Consider the following 27,409-nt stretch of genomic DNA (forward strand, 5'->3'; position numbering starts at 1 on the left):
GTCCTGTTGGAAGAAGACCAGAAGGTAGAAAAATGCAGTTAAGGATGGAAAGCCTTTTCAGGCAGCAACAACAAACTGTTGAACTAATGAATGGTCTCTGAGCTTCTGCTGAAATCCAATGATTGGAATGCTTAGACTTAAAAGATTCCAAGGGGCCTGGAGACAGACCTGTCTTTTAAACTCACCACCGTCATGAGCCAATTTGTTCTAGCTATCTATTCCTTTTAAACTATTAGTCAGTAATTTAAGGTGACCAGATGTCCCGATTTCAGCGGGATGGTCACGCTTTACAACAAATTGTCCCGTGTCCTGGGCCATTTTAAAAAAGTTCCGATTTTCTGGCTTAATGTTGAAAGCCCAGTGGATTTGCTTAAGAAATCCTAATTGGGGCAAGACAAAAGGCACCCTGTCTAACCTCTCTCTCTGTCTCAGTACTTTCATTGAAGATATTAAAACGTTAAAAGCAACAAAACGGACCCCCCCCGGCCCCTTTTACTCACTTTTATAAGAAAAAATGACCAAGTACCATAGAGCTCCAGGAAATTGCTAGAGAGGTCGCAAGTGTTACTTCCTGGATTTTCCGGAGGGGAGGGGCACGGAGGTTGGAGGGCTGCTCCGAAAAATGGTGGCAAAGTTTCTTTGAACAATATTTCCCTGACTAATTTTACCATCTCAATTTGCTCAGTTCTTTGTATTAACATCTACATCATTCTGGATTTACTTGGAGTGCAAGCCTGCTGGTAAGTGAGCTGGGTTTTTTTCTTTTATTTTTTTAATGTATTTTAAAATAATATTTTATTTATTGTGCATAGGATTTTTTAAAATTCTGTGTGGATTATTTTTTTAAATTGCCTTAATTGTCTGGGTGACGATGACATTAAAGATACTTCCTTATGGCATAGTTTATACTCCTTCACTTCAGAGCGGGGCTAGGAGAGCTTTTCCTCCCACGGAGTTCAATAAAGTAGATGGAAGGGAGAGAGGAAGGGTCCCTCCCTCTTACTTTCCGCCCATTGAGATGAACCAGAGCCCTTCTTGAACCAGAGCCGCTTGCTTTGATATACTGTCCATCTATCCGTCCATCCATCCACCCTTCCTAAATAACACCGAAACCTTTTACAAGAAAATCCGCTCAAATCCTCTTACAAATATCTGGGGATATGGATTTTTTCTTCTTTGGGGAAAAATATTTCCTTCCACTCCCCTCCAGAAGAACGGAGCTGATCTCGGAGTTTGGATTCTTAGGACTTAGGAGTCCCAGGGGGGTTTTCTCTCTCCGTAAAATCCCCCTTTTCTTCCACGATCCTTACAGGCAAAGCGTTGAATTCCCTGGCAAAGAACAAACGGCAGGAAGGGAGAATCCGGCTCCTTCATCGTAGGAAACGTTTCTGAGGTTTATGGAGCTTAAAGGTTCGTTTCAAATCAAGGCAGAGATCTGGAAAGGCGGGGAAAGCTGCATTTATTTGGAAACGGCGTTTCTCTTCGAAAGACGATTTGTACCAACACACCAAAGTCGGAGGGAGGAAATTGACAGATGAGGAAAAACTGCGTCAAGGGTCCTTGGGCTGAGAATCGGGGAGGGGGACCGAGGAAGAGCCGCTGCTCAGACAGAGGGACCTCCATGAATTCTGGGCTTGGGCGGCAGAAAAGGGGGACGGGGCTCTGGGCTGGGCTCTGGGTGGGGGGTGGGGGAGACTCCACTTGCGGCCCTTCCTGGAGAGGAGGAGATCGACCGGAGTCCCACTCCTGCCCTTGGGATCTCACTCGGGATCCCACAGGCAGACCCCGGAGTGGGGCAGCGTCTCCAGGGATCCCCCCTCAGACGATGACATTAAAGATACTGGTTTCCATTTGACGACCACGAACCAAGGCGCGTCAGCTGCAGGGCCCAGATTCAGCCTGAAGTTTTAAGACAGAGGGGTCGAAGGCGCGATCTTTCAAGAGGACCCCAGAAGGAAGGGAGTTTGTGTTCTCTGGGGGAACGAAAAAGCATCAGGCTACGCCGATTACTGTTTTTTCTTGCAGAATATTCTCTGCAGTTGGGACCAGCTTCTGGATCAAAGTAGAGAAAGTTGGAATCCTTTTAAGGATTGGAATTAATCCCAAAAAAACCCCCAAGGACCCTTTCGGGGGGAGGAAAAAAACACCACTACCATCATGAAGCAGAGGAAGATGACATTGTGGAAGGAAGCCCGCAGTCCAACGCCATGACAGCTCGCTTTTTTTAAAAAATCATTTTCTTTTTTATTCTACATATGTACAAACAAGAAAAAAAAACTACCGGTAATCTGAATGGGAAAAACATAAATAGAAATGAGAGGTGCTTTCTTTTTTTAAAAAAAAGTAGTTCTTGAAGTTAACTGGGATTTTGTTCTCATATAGCAATAGCAGTAGACTTATATACGGCTTCATAGGGCTTCAGCCCTCTCTAAGCGGTTTACAGAGAGTCAGCATATTGCCCCCAACAATCTGGGTCCTCATTTTACCCACCTCGGAAGGATGGAAGGCTGAGTCAACCCTGAGCCGGTGAGATTTGAACCGCTGAACTGCTGATCTAGCAGTAGCCTGCAGTGCTGCATTTAACCACTGCGCCACCTTGACTCATGATGGTAGTGGTGTTTTTTTCCTCCCCACGAAAGGGTCCTTGGGTTTTTTTTTGGAGTGAGTACTCACTTAAGTAGGTAAAAAAAAAAGTGCCATCAAATGCTTTATCATTATAGTCTACAGTAATTTTTTATGTTGATTTTTTGGGGAGTGGAAAAAATTTACTTGGGCTGGGATTATACAACTCAGTAACTGCTGTAGGCCAAAATGGGGTTTGCAGTAGAATCTATCACAGGGGTCTCCAAACTTTGCAACTTTGGGACTTGGGGACTTCAACTCCCAGAATTCCTTAGCGGGACATGCTCGCTGGGGAATACTGGAAGTTGAAGTTCACAGGTTTTGAGGTTGCCAGGTTTGGAGACAGATACTGCTGTCAACATGACAATAGGTGCCTCAGGATGTTACTATGAAAAGTTGGATCATCGTGCATATAAATTGCATCATTTTCACCCTGTGTCTTTACCCAATCCCATAGACATAAGCAGACAATGGATTTACTTAATGACTGCAATATTTGATTAATGACTGCAGCAGTCACTTGACCGGGTCCATTCTAGTCGTAAGTCAAGGGCTACCTGAAGTTGTATTTGTAAGCCCATTATAAGGGTAAGACAATTACATTTTTACATGCTTATCTGATTTTATAGCATCTTGGGGTGAAGTCAACCGATTAGGTGGTAACCTAGTCTCACTACTGCAACGTGCTGTACATGGGGCAGCCCTTGAAGAGCATTCGGAGACTTCAGCTTGTCCAGAATGCAGCCGTGCGAGCAATCTTGGGTGCACCTCGGTTTACCCACGTAACACCTATCCTCCGCAAGCTGCACTGGCTGCCCATTGGTCTTCGGATACGCTTCAAGGCGCTAGTCGTCACTTATAAAGCCCTTCATGATATTGGACCTGGGTACTTGAAAGACCGCCTGCTGCCAATTACCTCCAATAGACCGATTAGATCCCACAGATTAGGCCTCCTCCGAATTCCACCCGCCGGCCAATGCCGACTGACGACTACCTGGAGGAGAGCCTTCTCTGTGGCTGCTCCGACCCTCTGGAACGAGCTCCCCATGGAGATTCGAACCCTCACCACCCTCCAGGCCTTCCGCAAAGCCCTTAAAACCTGGCTGTTCCGACATGAGTTTTTGCCCCCCTTCTCGAATGGTATGGTTATTGTGTGCTTTTAAATTATGTATTGTTCTTTTCGTCTTTTTTATCCCTTATCTGTACCCCCTTCCCTGACTTGGATTGTGAGCCGCCCTGAGTCCCCTTCGGGGAAAAGGGCAGCATATAAATGCAATAAATTCAATTCAATTGAATTCAATTCAACAATGCTCTTGCTTAGCAACCAAAATTTTGGCCTCAATTGTGGTCATAAGTTGTTTTTCTTTTTTCTTTCTTTTACTTTCTTTTTTCTTTCTTTTTCTTTCTTTCTTTTCTTCCTTCCTTTTGTCTCTCTCTCCCTTTTTCTTTCTTTCATCTCTGTCTCTCTCTCTTTCTTTCTTTCTTTTTCTTGGGAAGAAAGTTTATTATTTTTCAGTGCACATAAAACTTCAATAGTGCTAAGTCTCTAACTTGAAACCTTTCATACACTCATTTCTCTCAGTATTCTATAGGATCTCTGCTTCGGCTTAAGCTCTGCAAATGGAAGAGAATCACAAATCATAGAACCTCCGTGCTGGCCCATACAGCTGAAACCCACCCCTGGTATGTATGCATGCATGTATGTTTGATCTATTGGAGAACCCCACATGACTCAGGAAAAATAAGCATTCCCTTTAAAAAATGAAAGAAATCCATATTTAAGGAAAGAAGAAAAAAATCATATCACCCGTCATCTTTTAATTTTTCTAAAACCTATACTTTTTATTACTACATATAAAAACTATGGATGAACCAGATCATATTTCCCTAATGCTATTTATATTCCCTAATATAAAATAGCCTATACAAGTATAGAAATTCTTGGTTTTTAGCCTAGGTAAATTACACAACTATTTGCACTAAGTCAGGCTGGGGATTAGTCTGAAAGCCAATGTTATTTGGATAATTCCTGTTTATGCAAACAAAGTGTTTATTATATTTTGAATGCTGTATGCAAATATGATCCTTTTGATAATGACCTCAGAGAACTGAGGAAAGCTTGAAAACCAAAATTAAGGACATCAAAGATTACAAACATTTTTAAAATTATTGTTTATTAAAGCAAATCTATGATGAATGAAAAGTCAGAAAACTTGGATCATATATACAAAAGACAAGCATATAAAAAGAATTCATTTTTTTAAATAAGGGTCTTAATAAAACCAATTCTTCAAGGGGGAGAGAAATAGTGCACAGCGATGAAATATAGATAAATTGATGAAAGAAAGTAGCAAAAGGAAGTAGGGATATCTTAAGAAATATTAAAAAAAGAAAGAAGGAGGAAAAAAATCTTAGGGTTAGGGTTATGCACAAGTAGGGCATATCAATGACTGGACAGAATAAAGGTGGTTAATGTTTTTCCTCTTATTTCCGTGGCACGACATAACCGCGAACGTCAAAAGTGCGCCGACAACACCACGGGGCTAAAACCTCGATGTCAAAAGCGCGCCCACAACAGCGCGCCGACAAAAGCGTGCCAACAGAAGCGCGATTTAACTTAAGGTAAGGTTTAGGGCTAGGTTTAGGGTAGGTTTAGCGTTAGGTTTAGGGTTATTTTTAGGGCTATGTTACAGCACGCTTCTGTCGGCGCGCTGTTGTCGCGCGGTTTTGAAGGTGTGGTTTTGTCACCGCGCTTTAGTCACACGCGCTTTAGTCTACCGCGGTTTTGTGGTGGAACCCTTATTTCTACTTAAGAGAGGGGAGCTTCAACAGTCAGAAGAACAAAGTTCCACAAGTCTTCAAGACTCCATATTTACATTTTTCCTCAGATGTGTTTGTCTTTGCCAGATAAGGGCTTTTTTCTTCCAAATGTAGCAGAATTTAGAGACACTTTATAAGGAGCAACAACCAACAGGGCAGCAGCAGGTTTTCACTGACTTCTCTCTTCACCGGTTCCTTGGAAAAGAGTCCCTTTGACTGGCCTCAAGTTACTGCCTCAAAAAGAACCTCAGACAGACTTCAAGATTGTTACAACGAAGCAGCAAATCCTAAACTATGCCTGTTGGTCATTTCTGCAGCCAGTTCTTTCCTCCCGTTTCTTATTGCCTTTGTTGAGCATTTGCCTGAAAGGGGACTGTCAGGATATAGGGAAGAAAAGCGCCCCAGGGTCCAGACGGGGAAGACATTTCGATAGGAGCTGTAGCTGATAGCACAAGTCTTGTTAAATACACCTGCATTATTCTCCTGTAAGCAAAACAAGAAACAAAATGTAAAGCTTCCCTCTCATCTTTCCTGTGCATTTCATAGCCCAAAAGATCCTGCAGGAAAGGAAAATAAAACGTGAGTCACCTGCCCCTAACATACATGACCACATACGGGAAGCTTCTAACAAGTTGACTTGCCTTGTATATCAAAAGAATAAAAAGTCTGCATATTTTGAGGATAATTTAGGAATTCAAAAAGGAGGGACTTGCTGCTGTTGAAATGGACTTAACCAAGAAGGGTATCAGAATAAATCAAAACTGAACTCATGATATTATTGCAAAGTACAAGGCAGTAGTGGCAGATGCTTTTTGTTTTCCATCCATATTTAAGCATGTCAGCAACTTCATGAGAGTTCGGGGACAACCCACTTTAATGTATTTTAATTCATATATTAATCATTATTTAGCATATAGTAATAGCTTTGGGGATGGTGTGGTTATCCACTGACTGAGCTGCTTTGTTAGGCAGGGAAAATAGCAATAGATGGAAGCCAGACCATCTGCCTTCCTGCTCAAGAATGGCTGTCCATTAAGATGATGGACAAGGTCAAAGTACCAAGTTCTCAGGAATTCTTTTAGTGTAGGAATATTATTGATAAGATAAAAGTCTTAGCAAACCTTGTAGGTTTTGATTGAATTATGTTACTTCTGAAATGTGTGCATGATGTTACTTTTAATGATTGGTTTACAGTAATGTTTCTGTGACTGGTTCATGGCAATGTATGATTTTCAAACCTGCATAAATGGGAATCCACTGTAAGCAGGGATGTGGCCATTTTGGAACTTGCTTCTTGGCAATCTTTTTTTTTTTTTTTTTTTGCAAATAAAAGTCTTATTGCTTTCCATCTATCTGGTGTGGCTTATTGGCTCTGCACGCCGGATAAAAGGACCTAAGCTGAGAAGAGGACTTTGAGAACTAAGCCTTTTAAGCATTAAAAACTGTTGGCATGGCAGTTCCTCAAGAGTAGCCTAAGAGTGGGAAAGAATATACCACTTAGCTGGTAGGGCATGCAGAAGATAAGTAAAAACATATCAGTAAATCCTACAGAGCAACAGAAAAGGAACATTTTTGATGCTGAAAAATCCAGGGAGAAGGATTATAAGGGCTAAGTAATTGAGGCACAATGCTTTTAAGCAAAAGACAGGTAAACTGAAAAAAGAGACATTTTACCTGGGGCCAGTCCCCATTAGGCAGCTGTTTCTCAATCAATAGTTTAATTCCCTTTTCCAGAACTCCAACATCTGGATACCTGCAAAGCAAAATGAACCAATCAGATGTAGTATTTAAGAGGCTGGACAGAAACTAGAAGCTAGTAGGTTCTAGTGCTCCATTAATCATGAAAGCTGGCTAGATGACTCTGGGCCAGTCACTCTTTCCCAATCTAATTCATCCCACAGAGGACAAGAGGAGGAGGTCAGAGCATAATGTGTATTGCCTTGAATGCACATTATAAAGGCAGGATAGAAATCACCATCTTCCCCTTCTCCTCCACTTGCTCCCTATAAAACTGCTACAAGCAGATTCAGGGAACTTAACTTGCAGTTAAATTTAGAGAAACAAAAGGTAGCAGAGAAAACATCTATGTTCAGAAAAGCTCTTTTTCCATGTGCTACAGTACCCCAAGCACAAAAATCCAGTCCAATCTCTTGTTAGAATTTCCATTAGAGACCTGTGATTAATTACCCAATTCACGGCAAACATTTAAGGTGACTGAGGGCATTGCTGAAGGGTCTTGTGGTGTATAATAGGTCTTCAGATAGACTCTATTCACAGCTCAGCATGCTTTATTTGAAACGATAGAAAATTGAATGTGGATGTGAGACATCCTAAGGATACTGTTTTGCACAATCAGTTACAACACCTATATTGGAAGTGGTTGTGTGCACTGTTCCCTCTAAGGTGCGCGCTTGCGCGGCCGCGCACCTTGCAAGAAAGCCCCGCGCAGAATTTCTATCTGCCGCGCAGAGAAACTCTGTAAAGGAAACGTTTTGCAGGCGGCCAGCTACAACTGGATCCGGCAGTGCTGTTGCCTGTTGGAGGAGGAGGAAGCGAACCAGCCTGCCACCACCGGCCACAGCCAGCCCCGCCGCTCTTCCCGCCCCCTTCCCAGCCCCACAGTCCAGCGGACGCAGAAGAAGCAGCCCCGGGGCTCCGCTGCCATCCCAGGGGAGGAAAATCGTGTTGGACCAGCAGTGGCTGCAACAGTGAGGAGTTAGGAAGTGGGGGATGCAAATGCCCAGCTGTCCGCAAGGCATAGAAATCCTCCCATTCCCCACAATCCTGTCAGAGCTGAAGAAGCTCTGTGCAAACCCCCCCCCTTTGTTCCCATCTCGCCTGAGCTCAAAACCGCAGCCTTTAAACAAGGCTCAGCGTAAGGAAGGAAGGCGTTTCCTTCTGGGGAAAGAGCTGGAGCCTGGAGGCAGGGATAAAGAGCCAAACGCGGACTCTGGCTATCTCCCCCCCCACCTCCTCGCTTCCAGGAACTCACCGCAACCCCCCGCCCCACAAGAGAGACATCAGCGCCGCCCCGAGGGAGACGCAGCGGCATCGTCTCCCCCCCCCCGCCCGAATAGGGACTCCCAAGTTTTCTAACATTATCTGTTTCTTCTGTTTTTCAATGCAATCAGAGACAAAAATGTTATGTCTGAAATTAAAACACAAGAAGATTGGTATAACTTCAGAATATAGGAGAAATATAAGCTTATTTACTAGATATTCAGGAATAAAACCAACGTTATGAATAGCATTCACACAGGATACAATATTTCAGAATGCAGAAATGAAGAAGCTGGAGACTTGCTTTGCAACATATTTTACGCACCAATTAGGACATTTTAATTTTAAAAAACTTAAGAGAAAAAAATACCCCTCACAATAAGCCATATTCTTAGAGACTTTCATTTTGGATCTACAATACATGAGGGTGCCTTAGCACCTTGGAGCCATACAGTGGTAGGAAGGGACTGTGATAATAGTTGAATTCTATTTTAATCCACTCACACTTTATAATTCTATGCCTAATGTTAATCTTTATTTATTCTCAATAACACATTAAAACCTTTAAAATGCTTTTGTATGAAATCATGCTAGAAAGAATCATGTGTCTCTAACAATTTTATTGAAATTATAAAACAGGCAGTGACATTTTAATAATTTGAGACACAGTTTACAGAAAGCAAAATTGATTGGGGTTATTATAATTCCCCATTTGTTACCAGAGTTTACTTCTGACAAAAAACAGGCGGAAGCCCTAGGAAGGGCTATTTTACACATTCCTTGAGGGGCTTAATAGTTAAGGCGCTGGACTAGGATTTAAGAGACCTGGTTCAAAACTACCCTCAAGACACAGCCACTTTTTTCGCAGGAAGGGGGAGTTGAGCTGGTGCTCTGCAGATTTTGATTTTAGAAAAAGAAAATAAAGGCTTCTTGGTCCATATGGACCGGAAAGTCAAAATCCAGAAAATTAACCTTGTTTAGGAAAGTTTTGCACTGATGGAAAAATAGTGTTTTCCAGTGAAAGTTTTTTCCCTACTTTTCCTTGTTTGCTTTTTTGGCCTCTATTCCTTCTCTTCTCTCCTCTCCTCTTTTCTTTCTTCCTTTTTTCTTTTCTTCCTTCCTTCTTTCTTCCTTTCCTCTTTCTCTCTCTTTCTTTTTTCTGCCTCTTTTTCTTATCCTCCCACCCTCCACTCCCCTTTCTCTTTCTCTTTCTCCTCTTTTCTTTTTTGTCTCTCCCTCTGTCTCTGTCTCTCTCTCCCTCTCCCTTCTTTCCTTCCTCCCTCCCTTCCTCTCCCCTCTTTGTTTGCTTCTTTAAGTGCTCCAATTGCTAATCTATATCAGTTGGTAATTTATTCATAACTTGCTAATATCACTGCAGACTATTGGATAGTAAGGGGGAAAGTATAGTCCTTAACTTACAACAGTTCACTTAATGACTAAAGCTACATCAGCACTGAAAAAAGTGAATTACAGCTGTTCTTCACACATGATCATTGCAGCATCCCCATGGTCAAATGATCAAAATTTGGATCTTTGGCAACTGCCTCATATTTATGACGGTTGCAGTGTCCTGGGGTCACCTTTTGCAACCATCTGCCAAGGAAAGTCAGTAGGAAAGTCAGACTGACTTAACAACCAGGTTACTGATTTAACCGCAGTGATTCACTTAACTGTAGCAAGAAAGGTTGTAAAATGGGGCAAAACTCACTTAACAAATGTCTCCCTTAGCAATAGAAACTTTGGGCTCAATGATGGTCGTAGATTGAGGACTACCTGTATAGGGAGATTTCGTTACTTAATGGATATTTACATGGTAGAATTGAGTTTCAAATAACACTAAGTTCGTTGTCTTGGGTGACATCTATGGAAAAAATCCAGGTGCTCAGGTATGAAAATGTGCTGCTCAAGCACTATACTTTTCCGCTCACACGGAAAAAAAATTAGAGGGAACATTGGTTGTGTGGACCAGTGGTGGGTTTGAAACAAAATTCCTACCTATTTTGTGGGTGTGGCCTATTTTGTGGGTTTGGCTTAGCGGTCCTGTGACTGTGTGGGTGTGGCCAACTTGATGTCACTCACCAGGAGATGTCATGGCTTGGGTAAAATGTGGTGAAGCTCACTTAACAACACTCTTACTTAGCAACCAAAATTATGGGCTCAATTGTAGTCATAAGTCAAGGACTATCTCTGCTTTCCTCTGCATGGCAGCCTTGTCCTAGTTCCTTCTCCTTTCTGGCAATTTTTCTGGCACCAAAATAATCCAGACAATGTAAGGTTTCCTGTTGCAGCAGGGAGTTGGACTAGATGACCTTCTAGCCCTAAATTGCTGTGCTGTTTTCCCTCCCTCCCTCCCTTACTTCTTTCTTTCTCCCTTCCCTCTGTGGGAAGCCACCAACCCCCAAAGGCAGTGGATCCTGCAAGCTCTTACCTAGCAGCCATGAGTCCCAAGAGAGCCCAACAGGTGTTGTGGATCTGCGATGCAATGCTCTGGACATATCTGCGTTGTTCACAAGACTCAAAGTCCTCTCCCCAACCACCATCCTCCATTTGCTTGGAGACTAAGAACTCACAAGCCCGGGACACTGCCTGACAGGCCACTCTAGGAGAAGAAAGGCAAAAGGATGGAAATTCAGAGCCACCCTTGCCAACCAAAAGAGTGATTGGAAGAGCAAGGAAAAAGATTTTATCCTAAAGTGCTCATGAGAAGTTTCTTCCACTGCCAATCTTTCCTCCTAACCAGAAATGAAAGGAGAAAGGAGGTGACTCACCTGCCACAGTAGGTCCGCTGCATACAAGCATGTGCTTCCAATCCAAACCATGTGCCATAAGTGAAGCACACACCCCAGCTTCTAAAAAGGAAAAGAAATCAGTCAGCCAATGCAGACTGCTCAGGGCAGAAGGGAAGGGAGGGTAAAATACTGGGCTGTCTGTTGTTCATTCTCTGCAGCAATGTGAGAGAGAGAGAGAGAGAGAGACGGAGAGAGAAAGAGATGGAGATGTGCCTGCCAGAAACAGGAGGGATCTTCCAGGTTCACAGTGGGTAACCTTCTGCTACAATTACAAAGGGCCACTGACTGCAAACCAACAAGTGAGAAAACAGGATCTGTGAAACAAACCAGGGATCTCCCTATTTGCAATGACACATTTTCCAATCCAAAGAAATGTCTGGAATAGAAAGCCCTAAAACTGTCAAGCTGTATTTATTTAGAAGATACTCACCCTTCCCATGACCCATCAGCTCTCTGCTTTTTCTGACAATACCTCAAGCCCTTTTGCAGTATCTCTCTAAATAAAAAGGAGAACACAATGGGAAACCATTTCAACATTTCCACTCTCTGTTCTCTCCTTCCTAAGCTATCAAGATTTTCTCTCCCCTTAAGGAATCATGATCTATTTCCTCCCCTGCCCTGATTCTGCAGTTTGTCCTTTAGCAGACTTTCTCAAAAAGAAGGTCCAGTAAAATAAAATAAAGTAAAATAAAAGTAAACTCTGAAAGAGTCTTTCCTTCTACCCTCACTCGCCTTTGTTTACCTGATTTCCAGGGTTCTGTGTTCCGGGAAGCACTTGTGGAAATGCTTCAGCGCCTGCATTACAGCTGAGGTACATTCCACATATGTATAGTCAACCATGATATCACCTAAACACCACACAGCAACAAGTAGGTCAGAATTATCTGGATGTTGGATGCGGAATATACCATGTTTTTCAGAGTATAAGATGCACCTTTCCCCCCCCTAAAAAGGGTGAAAATGTGGTGCGTCTTATACACTGAATGTAGCCCCACCCACCACCCTTTGGCCTCTGCCTCCCAGCAATTTACCTCCTTGCAGCAAATGGGGGAAATGGGGTTTGCGGAGGCTGCAATAGGCTGTGGCAATCCCTGCAGCCTGAAACAGCTGATGATCGGGAGGGCCATGCTTAAACTGAAATTGAAAGTGAAACTTGCTGTTTGCTGCAGGAGGCAAATTGCTGGGAGGCAAAGGCAGTTTTTTTTTTCTTTTGCTAATCAGGCTGTTTGCTGCAAGGAGGCAAATCAACACTATAAATGCCTATAGAATGTTCAAATTATTAGACTTATTTTTTAAAGACTACTTTATTATTGTTCTAGACGACTTAACAAAATGAAGAAGCTTTTTAAAATAAATGCTTGATCTGAAGAGGCCCAATGCTATTGTATCTTTTTTTAAATAGCAGAGAATAATGTATACTTCCAGAAAGCCACATCAATTTTAACAGCATCTATAGAAGTATAGTCTGAAATATAACACCACAAACAGTGTATATCGTCTGTACTGTTTCCTGTTTGTTGCTAGGAGGCAAATTGCTGGGAGGCAGAGGCAGATTTTTCCCCTTTTTTTTTCTCCCCAAAAGCTAGGTGCGTCTTATACTTCAGAGCATGTTATAGTTAGAAGAATACGGTACTTTTCTTTCTTCCAGTGAAATTCTGGCACGTTTTACATGGTGAAGGCAAGAAAACTGCTGAGCACTGGGAAAGTGAGGGGGGTCGGTAGATTCAACCCATCTTTATTCTATAAAGGCAACCATCCCTTGGACAGAATAAACCGTAGCAGAGACTGACATGAATTGTCCAGAAAAGGAACTGAAGGCCTTCTAGAGAAAGTAAAGAAGCCATATAAGTTTTCACTCTTACCAAATACCTCTGAAGGATTCAACAGCTCCAGCAACCAGCCCCCACGCATAGTTTCATAGGTTGAAAAGCCACCATCCGCATTCTGCATGTTTAGCAGCTAAAGAGAGAGAGAGGACAAAGAACAATCTGACTTGGTCAAAGAGGAGTCTTCAGGAAGCTGCAAAAATGTTCAGACTTTATCTGCCTTGAAAATCGTCTCTAATGGAGCCATCACTCCATCTAAATCAGTGGTTCCCAAACTTCCTAATGCTGCAACTCTTTAATACAGTTCCTCATGTTGTGGTGACCCCCAACCATAAAATTATTTTCGTTGCTACTATGTAACTATAATTTTGCTACTGTTATGAACCGTAATGTAAATATCTGATATGCAGGATGTATTTTTATTGCTATAAATTGAACATAATTAAAGCATAGTGATTAATCACAAAATCAATATGTAATTATATATTGTGAAATATTTATTTCTAATTACAAATAAATGAAATTTTGTCTTGAAGCATGGTGTAGCACAGGGGTCGGCAATCTTAAACACTCAAAGAGCCAACTCAACATCACTCGCACCCAGTCACATGACATCCCCCCCGAAAGGCCTACCCAGGTTTCATGGCTCAGTATTTTCTGTGGGAATAGGGTCTCTCTCTCTTCTCTCCCCCTCCCTCTCATTTCTGTTTTACTCTATTTTTCCTCTTCCTTTCTCTTCTTCCTTCCTTTCCTTTCCCTCTTTCTTTTTCTTTCTTTCTCATTGAACATGATAGCAAATCCAAAATAAAGTTATTAATTGTAGGAAATTGCTTCTCTGTAATCTTTTCATAGTGAACTCTACGTTGATAGAAACTGGCAAGATTGTACTAACAGCAATAGGATATATATTTTGATTTTATTTGACAATATAATACGTTATCTAAATTATAAATAATCTTATTTTCAGATGCATTTTTTCACCACCTCTTTTATTTTCTTTTAAAAATATCAGACCTGCTTCCAATTTGTGCCTTCTGGCAAACTGCAGTTTTCTTGGCAAGAGATCTAGCTTGCTATTGCTTTCGTCTTAGGTCTGAGAAAGTTAGTCTTTCTTTCTTTCTTTCTTTCTTTCTTTCTTTCTTTCTTTCTTTCTTTCTTTTCTCTTCCTTTCCCCTTGATTTGTTTTCCTCTCTTTTCCCTCTCTCTCATTCTCTCCCTTCAGCTCTTTTATTTCTTTCTCCCTCTCCCCCTTCTCTCTTTAATTTGTTCCCCTCTATTTTCCCTCTTTCCATTCTCTCCTTCCAGCTCTTTCATTTCTCTCTCTCTCTATCTCCCCTTTTCTCTTTCATCTCTTTCTTGCATGTGCAAGCAAAATACCCTCCTGGGCCGGGATCATGGCGGCGGGGACAGTGACTCCTTCCGCTGCCGCCACTGAGAAGTGAGTAGCTAGTTGTGCTGCGCAGGAGAGTCACGCTGTGCAGGAGACTCCTCAGCGCCAGACTCCTCAGTGCCAGGTCCCCTTCGTGTTGGCTCAGGAAAGAACCGGAGCAGCCACTTCTGGATGCAGAGAGGGAAGAGTTCCAGAACCCTGCGCAAGGAGAACCCTGTGCAGCACAGGAGAACTGGAGCTCTTCCCTCCCTGCACCCAACCAGCTGCTGCTGCTCCCCATTCCCCTCCTTCCTGAGCCAACACAAAGGGGACAGTGGCTCACACCGACCTGAGTCTGGCGCTGAGGAGTCTCCTGCGCAGCGTGGCTCCCCTGTGCTTCGTACCCAGTTACTCACCTCATTGCACAGTGGCTACAGCGGGAGAAGAATTGTTGTCCCCGCCACCTTGATCCTGGCCCAGGAGGGTATTTTGCTTGCGCTCGTGCTAGAGATGAGCAGCTAACAATTTCCCCCTCAGATCCTGGCAGAACTAAGCAGAGCCAGCTCAGCAGAGCCAGGCCTGTGCCGGGGGGGGGGGGGGGGGGAGCGATGTCAGGTAGAAACTTGGCCACCGTCGCAGCCTCTCCTCAGCCGTTGCCCTTCTCACTGTCCAAGCCTCCCACTTTGATGCAGCTCAACCCCAGTGAAGGTTTGCGCTCTGTAGGAGCTCCCGGGCAGGAACAATTGCTGAAAAATGCCTGCTGGGAAGCCTGTCAGTCTTCTGGCACCTCTCCTTCCGCCACGCGGGGAACCCGAGCCGCTCCTGTCCTTCGGGCCAGCTTCTTACCAGCCTCTCTGCATGAGGCTCCTTGGTGACCCCTGTGAAAAGGTTGTTCGACCACCAAAGGGGTCGCGACCTACAGGTTGAGAACCGCTGATCTAGATGTATATTCAGCCCCATACTTCCCTGAAAATCACAAGGTGTGAATTCAGTCTAACTTATTGTTTGTGGGCACACCTTGTACTGCTGCTTTTTTTAAAAAAAAAAAATTGTTTCTACAAACTTTACATCTTTGCAACACATTACATTTTTTACCTATCTATGTCTGTTTTATCTATACAAATAAATCTTTTATAACTATGACTATATATAATATTCTATATGTTCTATGTATAGCAGTTTTTACTACATTTATGTTGTTTTGTATAATCTATATAAATAAAAATATAATGATTGTTTGTTCAAAATTGCTAATCTCCGAAAGTGCTTCACCGATTGCTTTGAAATTTTGACACAATGTTGCATTCGAATGGCGTATATTATATACGTATATTACATAGATGTCACACCTGTGACAAGTAAAAACATTATTTTTTGTAAAAAAAAAAATTTTGAAAATCAATGCCATCTGGTGGACGTAAAAGAACACACGCTATACTAAATATTTCATTATTCCATTTCAATGTTTCCAGCGCCATCTGATGGATGTAAAAGCAACACACGCTATACTAAATATTTCATGATTCCATTTCAATGTTTCCAGCGCCATCTAGTGGACGTGACAGCAACACATGCTATACTAAATATTTCATGATTCCATTTCAATGTTTCCGATTGCATTGTTATATTGAATTTTCATAGATTTCGATTTATTTTCATTTTGATTTAATTATTTTGTGTGACATTGCATTGGAATTGAGCAGTGTCGTTTATCATAGCGTTCATTTAGTGAGTATAGTATATTCGGAACAATTCGGCCTCTCTCCAGCTTCACCCCGACGGTCCCTTTATATGTGTTGCTGGGCTGCGGCCACACCCTTTCCCCTTTCCGCCCCTCCTCTGACGAGCTTTGGCCATTTCCGCCAAGGGGAGCCGAAACCCTTTGGCCTCTCCCTCCCCTCCCGCCGGGCCTTTGCTGTCTGTGGCGGGGTGCCACCTACGCCATCCCTCGGCCGCCTCTCCCCGTCCTTAAGCCGGCCTACCCCAGGCCAGCCCAGTGGAGCTCCAGAGGAGGCGAGGCGGACCTAGCTGCACGCACTTTCCACCCCACCTCACAGCGAGCCAGCTACGGCCTCGCCAAGGCGGTTTTGAAGGGGTGGTGGCAGCGGTGGCAGCCTGAGGTGCAGTGGGGCTGGGGCAGCCTCTGGGTGCCCCGTGAGGCGGCACACCAAGGACTTCTCCTCCTCCGAGATCCTAGACATCTCAATCTCCTGAGCCACCGACTTGGGGAAGCCCGAGCGCAGCTCCTCCGAGAAGATGCTCAACAACGTCCACGAGGCCCCGGCACCATCTCCCCCAACCAGCCTCGCCCGGCCCAGCAGCCCCGAGTCCTGACCAACGGCAGCACCCACCCGCTGCCCCACTACGCCCAAACTGGGTCACAGCAACGCATGGCCGGGTACAGCTAGTATATAATATATTAAATCTTTTATAACTGATTTTATATATTTGTGCATTTACTTTATTTCATACATTTTTTTCATTCTATATGTAATATTCTATATATTCTATGTATAACAGTTTTTAGTACATTTACATCATTTTGTGTAATATTTATTTGCTATAGTCTATCTCATATTTCAATCTTTTAATCCTTTTCCGGTTTTGTAGTTGTCTATTGTTTTGTTCATCTTTCTTCCTTTCTTTTTTGCTTTCCTGCTTTTCCCCTCCTTTCCTCTAGCCAATAAATCCCATACGGAGTAATATTCAGATTCGTCTTTCTCTTTTAGTTTTTTCGTGAGCCATCGTTGATATATGTTATAGCTTTGAAGTCGCCAATTAGACATATATCATATACTATTTCTATTATTTTTTGGTGGATCTTCTTATAAAATTCTTTTGGGTTTTTATTTGGGGCGTATATTGCTGTGAGAAGAATTTTTCTTTGTTCTGTTTTTATTTCTATCATTAAAATCCTCCCCTCTTCATCTGCATTTTTTTTTTGCATTTATCCATTCTTTTATATATATTGCAATTCCTCCTTTTTTGTGCTAATGTTGCAAATAATTTTCCTAACTTTGGATATTCTAGTAGTTTGTTATATTGCTTTTTAATATGGACCTCTTGAAGGCATACTATGTCCATATTCATTTTTTGTAATCTAGTCAAGTTTGCCTTCTTTTTTCCAGTGAGTTTAATCCATTTATTTTTAGTGAGAGTAACTTAATTTCTTGTTCCATTGTGTTATTTGTATGCCGCCCTTAGTTTCCTTGCGTTTCTTGTCTCTATTCCTATTTTACTACCTTCTTGTTCTATTTGTTCTCTTTCCTGTCTTCTTCTTTGTTCTTGTTCTCTTTCTTCCTCTGTTTTCAACTGACTGTTGTTCTTGACTTCTACTCTCTGGTTCCTCTTTACTTTCTTGTTCTTCCTCAGCGGTGAAATGATGTTCAAAGAACTCATATGCTTTCTCAACTGTGTCTATTTTATATCTTTTATCCTGCCAGGTAATCATCACTCCCTCTGGTGTGAGTCATCTGAACATTACATTGTACTTTATTAGTTGTTGTGTAAGGAACATATTGCCTTCTCTGGTCTCTCACTATTTTCGGGATTTGTCTCAGGATTTGTATCTCTCTTCCTTTATATGTTATTTGTTCTTCTCTCACTTTCTTATATACTTCATCTCTTACCGATTTTCTAGTAAAGTGGGAGTCTGTGTCTCCTAGCATAATTTGTGTGGATTTCATACACCTCGTCTATGTCCCTTCTTGTTTCTTGTTTGTTATTTTGTAATATGTTCGCAACAATCTCTGTGATTGTTTCCTCTAAATCCTCCTCCTTTTCTTCTACTATATTTTGAAAGCGGAGAAAGAAGCCAGCTTTTTCAAGTTCCAAAAACACTATTTTTTCCCTAATTGTCTGTTTAGTGTAGTCAGCTTCTAATCTACAATCTCTATTCTCTTCTCTGTTTTTTCTACCTTTGTTTCTACTTTTTGAATTTTTTGTCCATTTTTTGTTATTTCGCTTTGTATTTTCCCTATTGTATCATCTATTCTAATCTCTCTTCATTTCTCCCATTTCTAGTTTAATTTCTTCATGATTTCTCCTAGTTTCTTCGTGGTTTTTTGTAATTGTTTCTTGTGTTTTTGTAATTGTTTCTTTTGTTTTTGTAATTGTTTCTTGTGTTTTCAGCATTGTTTCTTGTATCATTGCTAATGCATCTTGCGTACACTGAAGGTTCATTGTTGAGCTCGCTTTCTCTAGACCCAGTGTGCTCTCAATTGTATGCTGGTTTGACTTCCTGGGCGGGCTTACTGATGGAAGCAGCTTAACATAGCTGCTCACGAGTTCCTGGTCGCGCTATCTGTTTAGACGATCGTCTATCAGACGTCTGACAGGTATCTTACTCTTTGGGCAAGAAGGGAAGAGGATTAGTTCTGCTGTGCAAGTGCCTTTTGATCTTTGCAGATTCTGTGTCTGCGGAGAGAGGGGGCCCAGCCGAAGGCAGAACTGTATCCATGCTGGGAATCTCCAGCTGCCTTGCAGCATGAAGTAAGCATTCTCCCACTCAGAACAAGGCTTGAACTATTTGATTTTAATACGAGCTGGACTCGTTTGCGAGAACTTAAATTGTTTACTCAAATCCTAGCTTCATTCTTACAAGATCTTCTTCTGTTAATCTAGCTATTTAAAGAGGCATTTAAAATGGCGATGAGCCTGCTGACTTCTTCCGTAACAATGATTATTTTCTTAATCTCTTTGTTAAGTTCTACAGAGCTTTAAAACTTCAAAGGAAGGGAGTGATTTATTACTTTGCCTCACAGCAGCCAGCAGAGTTTTACTAATTAGTTTCACTTTTACAAGACTTTCTTTCTTCCGTTAACTCTGCTTATATAAAGACACTTAAAATGGCAATGAGTATGCTGAACTGTTTCGCTACAATGTTTATCTTCTGAAACCTTTTGCAAAGTCCTATGGAGCCTCATAAATTTCAAAATAAAGGGGAGATTTAGTACCTTTTTCCATAGCTGTACAGTGGGCGAGTAGAGTTTACTAATTGTTTGAAGATAAAACTTGGAATGGCCTCAAAACCAAATCCTAATTTGAAACCCCCTCCCTCAGCCCCCAGAAGCACATCGCCAATACTTAGCACAAAGTTGCAGCCTCCGCTCTCCATGCCCCCTACTGGAGATTTGCTAACAAAAGAATTTTTCTTGAGGGAATTAAATGAGGCTCTCAACACTCAGACAATTAAAGTGGAAGACAAACTTAAAGATTTTAAAGAGGAAATAAAAGAGGAGATAAAAGAGGAGATAAAGAACTTAAAGAGGAGTTGTATGATAAAATTGATGTCAGGGTTGCTAAAATTAGAGATGATATGCTGGGGCTTGTAACTGTACTGACAGAACATGTTTCCGGAATTGAAGATAGTCTAGAGGATCTTAATGAAGCTAATATAAACTTGACATTGAAAACAGAGGTGGTGCAACAAAAAGTTGAAAATGCTGAAAAAGAAATTATTATGATACAGTACAGGCAAATGGAACTGGCATTAAGAGTAAGGGGGTTACGTGAAGAAAAGCAGGAAAACCTGAAACAGATTCTTTCAGAAGCTTTTGATAGTCTGGTGGGAAGACCCGGGGTTAAGTTTGACTGGCAAATCGATAAAGTTTATCGTGTTAACTCCTGGGTCGCAAAGCAGAAGCAGCTCCCTCGAGACATTGTTATATACTTCACTACAAGAGAGCTCAGAAACACGATATTACAAGAGTCTTATAACACTAAGCTCCAAATTGGGGGTCAAGACCTGACTGTTTTGAAAGAGATACCACCTCAAATGCTAAGAGCCTGGAGAGATTATGCTTTTTTAGTTGAAGAACTTAGAAACCGTCAGATACAGTACAGATGGGACGCACCATTTGGCATTATACTTACATTTGATAGGCAAAGATATTGTCTCAACTCCGTATGGAAAGCCCGAGATTTTTACTATAATATTTTGAAGGCTGAACATCCTGCACCATCTGGACCCGGAGAAAGATCACAAGAAGGACAAGACAGACAGCAAACCACACAACTACCAGATAAGATGGATCATCTCTCTCTCCTAGAAGCACAAGGTGTTATGGAACAAAGACCTAGCCGTATGATTACTAGACGAATGGAGCAACAAGCTAAAAGGCAACAACCTCAACAATCACCTGCCATCGATCAAGGAGCTACAGCAACAAGTCCAGAAGCAGTGGGAGGAGCTAAGCCAAAGGTTAAACAGGCCATGCAGGAGGCTCTAAAATAGCTTCAGGTAACCAAAGATGACAACTAAGATTTTAACATGGAATGTCAATGGATTGAATTCTCCACAGAAGAGAAAGAAAATATTTCACTATCTTAAACAGTTTAAGAATGACATAATTTGTTTGCAAGAAACTCATATTAAATCAACCGATCAAAAATATCTGATTAACCCAAGACTTGGTCAACATTTTGTAGCTTCTGCTATGGAAAAGAAAAATGGTATAGTTGTATACTTAAGAAAAGATATGAAAGCTGAATTAATTGAAGCAGATCCCTATGGAAGATACATCGCGTTAGATCTAATCCTAGAAGGGAAAAAAGACATTGCTTTTAAGAATTTATGCTCCTAATCAACAGCAAGTCGGATTCTATAGAAATCTTCATGCTAAATTAGTACAGTGGGATTATAGGACTTGTATACTATTGGATGACTGGAATGGTGTTATAGATACCAAGAGAGATAAGAAGATTTCTCGCCCAAATACTAAGATGCGAGCAAAGCTACCTAAATCCTTTTTTGACATGATGGATGATTTTGAACTGAGAGATATCTGGCAAGAAAGAAATGCAAAGGAATACGATTTTACCTTCTTTTCTGATAGACATCAATCCTTTTCTAGGATTGATTTCATAATAATCACTAATGATTTGCTTTCTAGGGTGAAGAAGACAAAGATTGAGGCTAGGGTCCTTTCGGATCATAACCCAGTTTGGATGGAATTGGGAGGGATGGTACACGCAAGAAGGTCTTGGAGATTGAATGAAAACTTATTTCGATATGAAAAGTATATCAATGATTGTAAAAAATTGCTAACCGAATACTTTGTTTTTAATATGAATAAAGGTACACCTATGAAATTCGTATGGGATGCAAGCAAAGCGTATATGAGAGGAGTACTGATAAATATAAATAAAGCACATAGACATAAACAAGGGGTAAAACGAACAGAATTGGAAGAGGAAATTAAGAGGAAAAAACTGCAGTTAACATTGAATCCAGGCGATACAAAGGTCAAGGAAGCAATTGTATGCTGGTTTGAGAGTGAAGACGTTGGTGATGCTGGATTGGATGCTGCCTTCCTATTCATTTTACTAATTGTTGTTGTTGTACTTGTCATTTTTTATTTTAATTTCCTTATAATGTTTTCCCACAATAGCATATACTTCTCTTTGCCCACTGCCTGTTTCCACTCAATCTTTGAACTTTCCCTCTTCCATGTACATTTCAATTCAATATCATTCAATCTTACAATCTAACAATTTAATTTCTATATATTCAGGTTTGTATGTAAGTCAATCCACACAATATTCATGCAATATTCAATATATTTAACCTAACACGTTCTTGATTTGATTCAGTATATAACCTTATATCGTCTGTTTAATAACTACAAACTGCTACCCCCTACTTCAACACTATATTACTATTATTATTTTTTTATATTCTCAAGGTATACAGTATGTTTAGGCTAATAGATCCTTAATTTAATTCTTATATACTATTATATATTATGTCATCTATTTATAACGTTGATAATTTCAGAGTATCACAGATAGTTCATATATCCTCTACGCTCTCTCTTCCAATTATAATATGCTTCAATACAATTCAACAATATTTTATCTCACCACAGTTCAGTTTAGCTTTATATTTCTTCTTTCAATGTTATCTTTCAAAATAAAAGATTTTTTTTAGTCCAATTTCAGAGATCACAACAACAAAAAAATATTTTCATGTTGCATCAGCAGATTTGTCCTATATATTGTTATTCAGTTCACCATCCACTAGATGGCGGTGTTACTCTTCTTTCGTATAGGCTTTTTTTTTTTGCGCTCTTCAATCATCCGATATTTTCTCTCAAGTATTCCAAAGTATTTCTCTCTCCTTCTTTGCTGTTATCACTGATTTATCTGGCTCCAATTTCTGTTTATTGTCCAAATCGCTCCAACAGCCCTCTCCTCCTCTGCTTGTCCGTTCCATTCTTAAATCACTCCAAGTCTTCTATTGCTACAGCAAATCACATGCTTTCAGCTCTCCTTATAGCTGCCAATATTGAGCTGTATCCAGCTCGCTTCAAAGCTTTGAAATTCTACCTCAAAGAATCTTTAGTAGAATTTACATCATTTTAGTTTAGTTGTTTTACTTATTCTCACCGATGTTGCTGTGTTGCTATCTTCTCTCCATCATGTGCTGCTGTCACCACTCAAGCTCGGCCATGAATGCCAATTTCTTCTCCGATGATTTCAAGGGGTTTTCCCTTGTCCGATAGGGAAGTTGCTTGCTTCCTCCTTTGGCGCCCAGGCTCCCCCTCTCACCTGTTGATTCCTCCAGGTTCAACTCATCCTTTTCCCAGATCTTCACCACAGAAAAGCTAGCGGAGATCCCATTCCTTCACCCACATGGAAGTGATGTCTCTGCAGGAAATCTGTACTGCTGCTTTTATTTGGCTATTATTGTTTCTGTTTTGCTTTATTATTTACCACCTAAAGTCATAATTGATCAGGGCAGCCTAAAAATACAATTAAGAGAAAACATAGCACCACTTCTTGTCTGGAAATCTCTACATGTAGTCCTCGGGTTATTACCCTAATTGGAAATGGAATTTATGTCATTAAGCAAAACAGTCATTAAACAAAACATTGCAGGACCATGCCATTTAGCAATGGTCATTGGACAAGGATTTCCCACTTCTCTGCCCTGCATGAATTGCCTCTGCTCTAACCCCCTCCCCCAGCTATCCCCTCAGTATCTCTGCCCTTTTGGTCACTCTGCACAGCATGGGCAAGATGAGAATAAGTGGGGGAGATGGATTCTCAGGAAGAAATTTACTTTTCTGTGCTCACCACATTTACAGCATCAAAGAGACGACTGGGGGGGATGTGTTCCTTGATGAATGGGCACTTTTCCTGTAACAGTATCACAGATTTCAGACCTTCTGCAGTACAGTCAGCAACGATCCAGCCACAGTCACGAGTACTGAAGGGAAATCCACCCTAGTGGATATTAGACAATAGTGGTTTAATTTGGTTTGGAGCACAGAACACCGAAAAAGAACACAAAAGAAAACAAATTTGCAAACTAAAATGGCAACATTCACCGAGAAGAAGTAACGAATTACATATCCTAACTAACTAAAGTTTATGAAATATGGTGAAAATCAAAGACAGGTAAATACTTGTAAAAAGCTAGTGATTAGTATGTAAACTATTAGGAGGAATTAATATGTTGAATGAGGTGGGAAAGGTAATCTTGAGAAATATGTGTCATAAAACAAAAAGAGAAAAAAACAAGAATGTATGCTTACATGAGTATTAATTGAATTCAAAATAACCAATAAAAAAGATGTACATTGAGATTATAAAGGAAAAGTCAAAGAGTTGAGAGAAAGGGGGACAACTAAAAACGTATGCTTGTATGCTTGGATTGAGTTGACAAGATTGTAAAAAGGAAAAATAGTAAATTACACTGCATCTATGAAGTAGTGTCAGAACAGGGAATCAAGGATGGAAAGTTGGCAAAGTGAATGGTGGTATTAGGCTCAACAAATTTTTTCCTTTTTTTCTCATTCTTATGCTCTAATTTCTCTGCCTTACTATTTCTTTCTCTCTTAAACACATTGCTCTAGCACTCAGGAAAATATTAGAAACCTCCAACTCCTTCTTGGGGTAAAAATTACCAGGCAAGATATTCTATCTGCCTCTGTTTAGCATATGTGAGCTGCAAGTCTAGATATTTGTTGACCTGAATCTAGAACATGGGAGCAATGAAACTCTGCTTCTCTAATGATGATGCAGATTTTTGCAGCATGGCTCTGGTAGATTTATTTTAAATGCCTTGAGTGAATGAGAGTCCATAATGTATCATTACAATCAATTCCAATGCCACTCTCACTCTATTTTGCCCTCTGGAGAAAAGAGAACAATTCTGCCACATCTAGAAGAAAGGGAAATGCTAAAAGATGGCCCAATGTTCAGAGTGTTCACTGAACACTCTCATCCATAATCCTACAGTGTGACTTCCTCTGAGGTCTTACACTGTTAGATCATTCAGTGTACAAGCAGGAAAGCAGAAGGCTCCTTCAAACAAACCCCCAAATCCACTCAACAATTACAAACCTGCTTTGCTTCTTTCACCCTTCTTATTTGCCCTAGCTCTTCTGTTCTAGAGCACAGAGAAGTTTTCACAGCTAATTTAAGAACTTGTTTCCACTTTCTGTCACCTTGAACAATCATACCTTGTTCATCTGACGGTAGTACTTTTCATAATTAGGTGGATTATCTGGAACCTGGAGGAGATAAAATATTATAATGATATGCATCTTGCAGGAGTAAACCACAACAAAGTTACTTAGTTCTAGCTATGGGCTTGAGGAGAGAGAACCAGTGGTTAAGGTGGTAGAATAGGAATCTGAAGATTGAGAGTTCAAGTCCCACCATAAGTGTGAAAGCCGCCTGGGTTATTTTGGGCCCATCACTCTCTCTCAGTCCAACCCACCTTACAGGATAGTTGTTGTGGGGAAAAACTTGAGCTATTTACAAAAAAACAAAAACAAAGGCAAGATATAAAAAACGAATAATAAAATGAGAATGGATAGGAGTTATCATTTCCTTTCTCCATAGTTCTATTTTCCAGATTCAGGGTTTTCATTTTTAAGAAGAGCGATGGACTTAGAATTTTTTATCCACCTATCAAGTACTTTGTAAGGATCTGGGATAGCAGATGTTGTTGTTGGGACTATCAGAAATGGTTAGTTTGTTCTATGATGTGATTACCGTAGTTCTTTTTATTCTCAAATGTTCAATAGATACAATGTCTATAGTACATAGCTCAGTGGCCGCTGGGAAAAAAATCCTTCAAATGTGATCAGGGACTAGAATGCGACATTTTCACCTGTGCTATTCTGAAGTGCTGATGTGCAAGTATCAGACAGTTGTCAAATTCAAGCTTCTCATGGGCACCAGCCTTTAAATAAAAGAGTTTAATCAAATAAAGCAAAGACATCATTTTAGATTCCAATCAATCTCTGTAATTTTTTATTTAATATTTTATTACCATTAATTTCCATTTAGGGTTTATTGCTAGAATACTATTTACACTCACTGCAAACCATAGCCAATATAGTTATATTAATTATATCCAGTTTAAAAATGTAAATAAAATAAGGAAGGAAAAGAAGCCAGAATAAGGCTATTAGCATACTGAATAGATAGAGTAGAAAGTGATGTAATTTCATTTGTTTTGTTTTTCTCTCACAATTGCAATTTGAAGCTGAAAGAGCTGCTTTGGGGCAGATTTCTTATTTAAATTATGATATAGGAAAGTGCAGCTAGTTAACTATTCCACAAAGTTCATTAAAATTAACAAGAAAAACTTGTGAAAAGCTGTTACCTCCAGAAAAGCTTGGACAGCAAATGCTGTATCCCAAACCTGTGATCCATTGGTGACCTAAAAGAGAAGATAGTTTGAAATGACGCTTTTTGAAATATACATCATGCATACTCTTTCAGCCAGCAGACTACATAAAATCAATTGCAGCTGGTCTCCCTTCCAAGAGGACAGTATGCTAAGGGATACTCTTCCAGGAACCTTTCCTGTAGCACAGGGGTGTCAAACTCGCTTCATCACGGCGTTTTCATGTGATATATCAGGACTTTTTCCCCCCTTCACTAAACCGGGTGAAAATGGGGCTAACACGTGATAGATGTGGCCTGTGGGCTGCGTTAGACACCCTGTTCTAGCACCAATACCTTCTATCTGGAACCTTACTGTACTCTTCAAGACAATTTCTCTCTCCTGCAATAAAAACGTCGATAGTCCTTTGCTATTTAGGAATTACTTTTTAAATGTATCCCTTGCCAGACATGGGGCAACAAAAAAAGGTGTTGGTACTTACCTGATACACCGCTTCTAATAGAGTGGAGATAGCATCCATGTATGGATTAACACTGTCCGTTCTCTGATTGGACTGAGTCTGATTACTAATTAATTAATCACCTATATAACCCGTCCCTGTGAGTGACTCCACCCAGCTTACGATGAAGAAAAAGACTCCTCGTGTTATCCAAAGATGAACTTTAGTGAACGATTCAACTCAGATCCTGACCAAAAACACCAATAAAAAAACCAACATAGACCAACTGATCAATCACCTCCCCAGTTCTTGATGGGTAAACAGTCTCCGTGCAGGGCGGGGCTGGATGCTATCTCCACTCTATTAGAAGAGGCGTATCAGGTAAGTACCAATGCCCTTTCTCAATAGAGGTGGAGATAGCAACCATGTATGGGACATACCCAAGCTAGTCCCCGTTGAGAGGGAGGAGACTGTAGGTCTACCTGTCAGCATGCACTGCTTGTAGAACTCTACAGCCAAAGGCAGCGTCCACCGAAGCGAACTTGTCTAATTTATAATTACGAATAAAGGGCGAAGAGAGTGCCCATGCAACTGCCCTGCAGATCTCTCCCAGGGAAGCCTGCGTACTCCACACCATAGTGGTGGCCGAACTCCTGGTGGCCGAACTCCTGGTTGAATGTGCCGTGATTCCTTGAGGGATCGGCTCCTGATTAGATGAATAGGCCGCAGTGATGCACTTTCTAACCCATCTGCCCATTGTAGTGACTGATACCTTTTGCACCAGGGAGGAAGATTGGAAAGAGACAAAAAGATGTTCCGTCTTTCTAAATTCTGATGTCTGGTTTATGTAGATTTGGAGAGCTCGCCGGACATCTAGGTGGTGCTACTGCTCTTCTA

At 41.0% G+C, this 27,409-nt stretch overlaps 1 protein-coding gene across 1 annotated transcript in view; it reads right to left on the reverse strand.

Annotated features, from left to right (window-relative positions):
* Positions 1–5,253: 5,253 nt before the first annotated feature.
* LOC148045571 (lanosterol synthase-like) overlaps positions 5,254–27,409 on the reverse strand; it is a 43,474-nt gene continuing 21,318 nt past the window's right edge. Inside the window, exons 12-22 of the mRNA XM_087716629.1 lie at positions 26,050–26,106; positions 25,552–25,623; positions 24,896–24,946; positions 23,505–23,654; positions 13,094–13,190; positions 11,974–12,079; positions 11,662–11,727; positions 11,211–11,291; positions 10,871–11,041; positions 7,117–7,195; positions 5,254–5,925 (exon numbers count right to left, since the gene is read on the reverse strand). Of these exons, the coding sequence (XP_087572755.1) occupies positions 5,710–5,925; positions 7,117–7,195; positions 10,871–11,041; positions 11,211–11,291; positions 11,662–11,727; positions 11,974–12,079; positions 13,094–13,190; positions 23,505–23,654; positions 24,896–24,946; positions 25,552–25,623; positions 26,050–26,106 (1,146 nt within the window). The 3' untranslated portion in view covers positions 5,254–5,709. The remainder of the gene's footprint in view (positions 5,926–7,116; positions 7,196–10,870; positions 11,042–11,210; positions 11,292–11,661; positions 11,728–11,973; positions 12,080–13,093; positions 13,191–23,504; positions 23,655–24,895; positions 24,947–25,551; positions 25,624–26,049; positions 26,107–27,409) is intronic.

The sequence above is a fragment of the Thamnophis sirtalis genome, unplaced genomic scaffold (genome assembly GCF_051295495.1).
Source record: "Thamnophis sirtalis isolate CommonGarterSnake01/CBP01778 unplaced genomic scaffold, rThaSir2_p1.2 scaffold_5, whole genome shotgun sequence".
NCBI classification, from domain to species: domain Eukaryota; kingdom Metazoa; phylum Chordata; class Lepidosauria; order Squamata; family Natricidae; genus Thamnophis; species Thamnophis sirtalis.